Below are 7354 nucleotides of genomic sequence, written 5' to 3' on the forward strand. Positions count from 1 at the left end.
TTTTTTTTTTTTTTTTTTTTTTTTTTTTTTTTTTTTTTTTTTTTTTTTTTTTTTTTTGTATATTCCAAATAATAATAATAATAATAATAATAATTGAATAAAGACAAAAGTAGTTTTGAAAACAGCAAAAACATTTATTTCATTATTATGTTAAAAATAATCATTTTTTTTTAGAACTCACGAGATTCTTACCATATTGTTTTAGGTTTATTCCCTATAAATTAGATATATATATATATATATATATATATATATTCCATGTAAATTAAGTTAAAATCACCCTGTAAATTATTGAACAAATATGTTACTTCTATAATTAGAATTTACTTCCTAAAAAAGAAAAAGAAAAAAAAACAGTAAAAATTATTTTACCAACCACAAACGATAAGGCTCTGAATCCAAGTTTGACTGTTTTGGATGGTTGTAGAAAATTTACAACAAAGCAAAAAAAATATCTTCATAAGCAAACAAAAATTCAGAGTTGAAGCGTTACGTTGTGTGAAAAGAAATGGGCCACTCCAACATGAATTAGGGGAGCCTTATCTTGAACAACAAGACACAAATACAAATAACTAAGTTGACTAATATTTGTGCAATGCAACAGTTACACATGCAAAGTTTTTCTTTTCAAAAAAAAAAAAAAGATAAAAAAAGATTAAACAAAAGAATGTACTTTTTATAAGCATGTAATGAATTTTAATCTATCTGCTAAACTTTGGTTACGAACATACTAATATTTGATGACATGATGTCGTAACCATAAGTCGTACATCACCATATGGAATGCGTCATATTTGATAGGAGGTGAATTCCATTGGAAATGCTTTTGAACCTGATAAATGTGTGCAAACATAGTAAGTGCGTACGTGATTTCGAAGGGTCGAAAAAGCTTATTTTAAGCGAATATGAACCAGGTTGGAAGGAAAGACCATAGTGTACCTGCACTAGATTTTTGTGGAGTTTAATGAACTCAATATCAGATATGTCCTTGAGAATTTGTTTCAATTGATATACATCGCGTTCCTTTACGATCACCGAAAATTTTTTCCAATCAATAATGTCGTTGAATGGAAGATCATAATAATCTGACAATATCACTGCAAGAAATTCATATGAAGAACTCAGGTAAGCCCCAAATAGAGGAGATTTTCACAAAATATTATAACAAAATGTTTAGAGATGAAAAAAGAGAGATTTAGTTCCTAATCAAAATTGATAAGGCCAGATAGATGCAAACATGTTAATCCATCTAATTAATCAAGATTAGTCTTGTTATTACTGATTAACTAGGCTGCCTTTTTTAGATATCTTTTATTGTTTTTCTGTTACGTGCCCACCTTTATTGGCATCACACATGTATGGTCAGTAAATAAGTTCGAACAATTCATTGAATCTTCCCTGCTGCTCTTTTCATGTGAGCACAATCAGAATAGAATTAGAAAAACGTTTCCACGTTTTCCTCCGTTCTTTTCTGCCCATTTCCTTCCTTTTCCAAGTAACGGAAATGGGGTTTGAAAGGAGTAGGTATGAAGTTAGCCAAGGGAAGAGAGTACTCAACCATCAAGCATGTCACACCATCTAACCATACTTAACAGTGATATAAATTCCTCTTTCAAGGAATTTTGTCCAAAAAATTATGCACATATAATAAGTTCTTTGGACTAAAGATAGTCACATTTAGAAGTTTATACAAATGGATAAGGAAAATTAGTATAAGATCACCTTGGGATCTTAAGGAAGCCTTAAGAAGCACGGATACAACACGATATGGACACAATGACAAGTTCAGAAGAACATGTTTATTAAAATATATATCATTTTATACAAGAAAGAAATCCAAAGTTAATAAGTTTTATGAATTTCTATACTTAAAAAATGAGTTTGATGTACTTCGCTCCTTGGGTTTATTCAAAATCAAGTGTTTGATATGTGTCAAACTACATTGACTTCTTACAACTAGTGTCTACGCATTAATTGTGCTAACAAGATCCCATACATGTCTCCAATAAGTGTTGGAGTGTCCAAGTGTCCAAGTATCCAAGTATCTAACACATGTTGGACATGGACATACTAACTTAAGTGTCTGTGCTTTCTTATAGCTGTCCACAGAACCTAACTTTAACCTTGATTCTCATTTGTCGGAATGCATTTTGTATAGACTCGCTATAACCAAACATTATAGGGATTGATGTTTGAAGGTAGCTCTCCATAATTGTTCACATAAATGGACAACATCTTCACAATCTAAGTACTCAATTCCTGAACTCTCTAACACAATTTCGACATGATTTTCCAATAATCTAAATGCAACCCTTTCCTGAATTCCTCCAAAAAACACATCCAACAAAAAAGATTTTCCATAGGCCTTTACAGTATCTCCTTCAGTCCCCTAATTTGAAGGTAATAAGAAAATTGAAACCCTTCACACCGCAAGACGGGATAACGGGATCAGAGTAAGTTTGCTTCGTTTACAAAATTATGCATTCCTCTAAGGAGTTTTATCCAAACTTCATCAAAGAAACACTAAAAATGTAACTGTGGAGCGTGCCCAAATACACCCTGAGTAAAAACCACCTCACAACTAAACCAGCTCTCCTAATTCCTGTGTAACTTAGTGATACAATCTGTTTGTTTATTTCACATATAGGTACACAGCTTGAGTACACTACCACTCTTGTTCACCTAAGAGCCTCCCACCCCAAAAAGTGCCCTAACTCTTATGATCCAACTTTTAAATACTCCCACACATATCATTCCCATCTGTCGGAGTGCATCTTGTATTGACTCGCTATAACCTAATATTATAGTGCTTGATGTTTGAAGGTAGCTCTCCATAACTGTTCACATAAATGGACAACATTTTCACAATCTAAGTACTCAACTCCTGAACCCCTAACACAGTTTCAACGTGATTTTCCAATGATCTAAATGCGACCCTTTCCTGAATTCCTTCATGAAACACATCCAACAAAAAAAGATTTTCCATAATCCTTTCCCGTATCTCCTTCAGTCCCTTAATTTGAAGGTAATAAGAAAATTGAAACCCTTCACACCGCCAGACAAGATCAGAGTAAGTTTGCTTCCTTCACAAAATTATGCTTTCCTCTAAGAAGTCTTATCCTAACTTCATCAAAGAAACCCTAGAATTATAATGTGGAGCGTGCCCAGATACACCCCGAGTAAAAACCGCCTCACAACTAAACTAGCTCTCCTAATTCCTATGTAACTTCGTGATAGAATCTATTTGTTTATTTCACATATACACAGCTAAGAGAGTACTGGAATACACTACCACTCTTGTTCACCTAAGAGTCTCCCATCCCAAAAAGGTACCCTAACTCTTATGATCCAACTTTTAAATACTCCCACACATTTCATTCCCATCTGCCGAAGTGCATCTTCTATTGACTCGCTATAACCTAATATTATAGTGTTTGATGTTTGAAGGGAGATCCCCATAATTGTTCACATAAATGATCCAACTTTTAAATACTCCCACACATTTCATTCCCATCTGTCGAATGCATCTTGAATCGACTCGCTATAACCTAATATTATAGTGCTTGATGTTTGAAGGGAGCTTCCCATAATTGTTCACATAAATGGACAACATTTTCACATACTAAGTACTCAATTCCTGAACTCCCTATCACAATTTCAACGTGATTTTCCAATGATCTAGATGCGACCCTTTCCTGAATTCCTCCGTGAAACACATCCAACAAAAAAGATTTTCCATAATCCTTTCCCGTATCTCCTTCTGTCCAACCCAATACTCTGATTGAAACCCCTCTCCGTAACTCTCTTCAATAGAAGACTGAAGGGAAACATTAAATCAATATTATGAAACAAATAGCTTCATAAAGAAGCAGAAAGTCAAATTGAGAACATAAGATGAATGACCCAGCCACGCTCTCATACAACACTCAGGCAGCATTTGCAAGTCTTCGTTCTTTTTCCCTCTTACATTCTCTGGCCTCACCTCTCACTCCCAAGAACCCCCTCCTCTCTCACATGCTATCCCAATTTCTCACCATTTAACTCAGCCAGTCTATACCAGCCAGCCAACCTCTGCCATCTATCTCCACTTGCCTGCGGAGATTTTTGTTTACAAAATCTCTCAACAAAAAGCATTAAAGAGAGCATAAAAAGGAAAAATGTTAATGGCAAAGGAAGTTCAAATTCTGGGATCTGGCAAAAGGATTTGCCCAGAACATGAGAGAGCATGATAGAACACAGGGTGGTGTTTGTGGAGAAACCTTTTCTTTTGTAAGAACATTGAAATGTAATACCTCCTCTGCTAAAAAGAAGATAGATGACTACTGGTGATGGGAAATATTATTAGTGCTTTAGATGCCCGTGGGTGAGGGAGGAGCACCTCAAACATGGAAAATAGAAAAACCAACACCAACCCCTTTCTGATGCAAAGTGCCCTCACCTAAAATGGCCGATAAGGATGTTTGTAGTTATTGTTGGGAACATAGTAGACCCTCACAATAAAACTCAATAAAAAATTAAAGAAATTTGTTCTCTAACTCACACAATTTAGGAGAAACAAGAACATGTGTTTTCTTGTAAATGACTTCACTTTGCTCGACTTACTACAAATGAAAAATCTTACACGTGTAAACTAGTAGGAAAGTACATCAAAAGACATGAATATTAAATACCAATACACGAACATACATCCATCAATGTACTTAGTAATTCATGCATCGAACTATTCACACATCTAACTATTCATGTATCCAACTATTCTTGTACTCGACATGTTTCTAGATTAAATTTTTCAGTTATGTCTTATTCGGGAATTGATTTTCTTAAAACTGGGAAATTTTATACGTTCATTATACTTAGTTAAAGGTTATATTCTTATCCCAAAAAGAAAAACAAAAGAAAGAAGTGCATTCTGTGACTAAAACTTGAACTTCCATGAGCCTTCTATTTTGATCCTTTTGAATTAAATTGGAAACTTAAGATTACTATCCCTACATTTTAATAAAATGGATTTTTAAATCAAGAATATTTTGTGTTTTATAAGAAAAAATGTAATGAAAACCAGCTTCCTCCTCGCCCACTCCCTACCCCCCCAAAAAAAATGAAGTAAATTAGATTACCAACACCTTTAGCTAGAAAAAGGAAAAATAAACCCATAAAAATGAAAATAGAAAACGAACATTATATAGCTAAATAACCAAAAACAAAGTCAAGCTCTCACCTGGTACACATCCATAATGGATTGAGTCGGCTATTCGAGCACTGTTGACTTGCGAACCTCCTGGGCATATGCAGAATTTTGTCCTATAAAATCTTTTCTGGTACACTAGGTGTCCAGTAGCTCTATTTATTCTGTTATTTGAAATGTCTAGTTCTGTATCATTCTCCCACACACGTGCTAGTATGACTCTAATTTTAGAGTTCCGATGGCCTGCCCAAAATCCAAGGGTTGTCCTGTTCAGAATATCATCTTCATCAGCAATGAACTGAAATTTATATTTAACAGCAATTCTTTCCAAAATGATGTGATAAACATGGAAAATAGTCTAAAAGTCTTCTCGGGGCTTGTAAAAAACAAAAGGAAAAGGTTCAATTGAAGCTTATAAAAAAAAAACACTGAAGCTGGTATAGCGTTCGAGAGATCAGGTTGGATTGCTCTTCCCTGTTGTGCTAAACGTCATTCATCCCACAATAATTTTGGCCTACCCATGGGTGTGAATCCAAATTTTAAGAACTCGCTCTGAGGTCTCTCTAAAGGGGTAGATTGACTATCATGTAGCCTGCTCTCTCCAATGTAAATAGTAAATATATTTTTAACAAAGAAACCTCTCAATAAAAGAAGAAAATATACAAAATGGAGAAGACAACCGTCTCCTCCCAGTAGACATTATAAAGAAATTTTCCATTTGAATAACAAAAAAAAAAAAAAAAGGAAAAAGTTTTGTCCAATAAACTCTCTTAAAGAAAAAAGCAATACATTAGCTTTGAAATAAAAATAAAAATAAAAAGTAAAAAAATCTCTCAAATATACTAAAAGCTCTTCCAATTCTTCTCTAATAATCAGCTCCAAAGTACAGCACAGAAAGCATTCAACTGCAAAACCCTCTTTGAACCATGAAGCAAGGACAAAAAGTGTAGAAGGAATTCTCTAATAGAGTATGAGAAGTACCACTTCACACCAAACAATAGAAGAAGCTCTACCCACACCTTAATTAGAAGAGCACGGCATTGAATCCCGCTGCATCAGGAATTCTTCAATATTCTTATCTAACCAACACTAATTATGACAAATAACTGATCTGGGGTTCTTCCTTTGAATAAACCCAGATATTAATCTTCCCATGATAAAGGAGGAATCATAAGACAAACCACACATATTTAAGAAAATGTTAGGCCCCCAATACATAAGACGTATGCTAGGAAAAATAGATTGGGTTCAGGCTTGCTCGTTTAGTGTTTGTGAGCTGTTCGATAGTTTTTGGGCTATTAATTGTTTGTTTTACTTGGATATTTTGTTATGTTTGGGCTTATCGGGTTAGAGCCCATTTTATATTTCAGTATTTAGTCTGTTGTTTGGGGAAGGGGGATGAGGCAGACTTTTGTACAAGAAAGTTCTCTGTGGACATATTGACCCTCTCAAACTGATAGTGAAGTTAATTTCATCTGCACTCTACGAATTCTAGTATTTGTGAAAGCCTTTTTGCAAGGGAAGCCTTACAGAAAACTTTCCAAATCTTAAAACACTATGTCTCAATTCTTATTCAAATCTTCCAATATAAGATACAGGAAATTTTTTGGCCAAGGTGTTGAAAAGAAAATAACCAACCATTCTGGAATCCATCATCTGCTATAAGCTATCTGCAGGGGCTAAAAATCTGACATTATGTTTACTATCCATTATTGTTAAAGAATAAAGAGCCTTCAAAAGTTTTCTTATGATGTACTCTAAGCCACACATCCCACCGAATCCTCATTTTTATCATATGCGCACCTTAAACCAAATAACTCTTAAAATGCCGTTCTTTCTTTCATAACAGAGCTTAAGGACTCCTGGAATTCCCAGTTAACAAACTATCCAGGAGCCAGACAAATCTCTTCCCCACCCTCCGATAAATACTCACATACACCTTATGCTATAAAGTACAAAGCACCCCCGAATTCTCCCCAGCCATTTAGAGGAATAAAAGCTTTTCATCCAAAAGTTCCTGATTGGAAGGCCCCCACTTTTAGAGTCAGTATGACCTTCTAAGGGTATATGGGAAAGGAAAATTTGTTCTGGAGTTAGCCTGCCACCTTTAATCAAAGTGCTTTCTTACATCTTTTCTTTTCTTTTCTTTTTTTTTTTTTTTTTTTTTTT

At 34.5% G+C, this 7354-nt stretch overlaps 1 protein-coding gene across 2 annotated transcripts in view; it reads right to left on the bottom strand.

Annotated features, from left to right (window-relative positions):
* Positions 1 to 460: 460 nt before the first annotated feature.
* The window catches only part of LOC111436068 (probable glycosyltransferase At5g03795), a 9648-nt gene continuing 2754 nt past the window's right edge, over positions 461 to 7354 (bottom strand). For both annotated transcript variants that reach the window (XM_023073760.1, XM_023073759.1), the window contains exons 4-6: positions 5219 to 5451; positions 940 to 1097; positions 461 to 832 (exon numbers count right to left, since the gene is read on the bottom strand). In XM_023073760.1, the coding sequence (XP_022929528.1) occupies positions 731 to 832; positions 940 to 1097; positions 5219 to 5451 (493 nt within the window). In that variant the 3' untranslated portion in view covers positions 461 to 730. The remainder of the gene's footprint in view (positions 833 to 939; positions 1098 to 5218; positions 5452 to 7354) is intronic.

The sequence above is a fragment of the Cucurbita moschata genome, unplaced genomic scaffold, assembly GCF_002738365.1.
Source record: "Cucurbita moschata cultivar Rifu unplaced genomic scaffold, Cmos_1.0 Cmo_Scf00051, whole genome shotgun sequence".
Taxonomy (NCBI): Eukaryota; Viridiplantae; Streptophyta; class Magnoliopsida; order Cucurbitales; family Cucurbitaceae; genus Cucurbita; species Cucurbita moschata.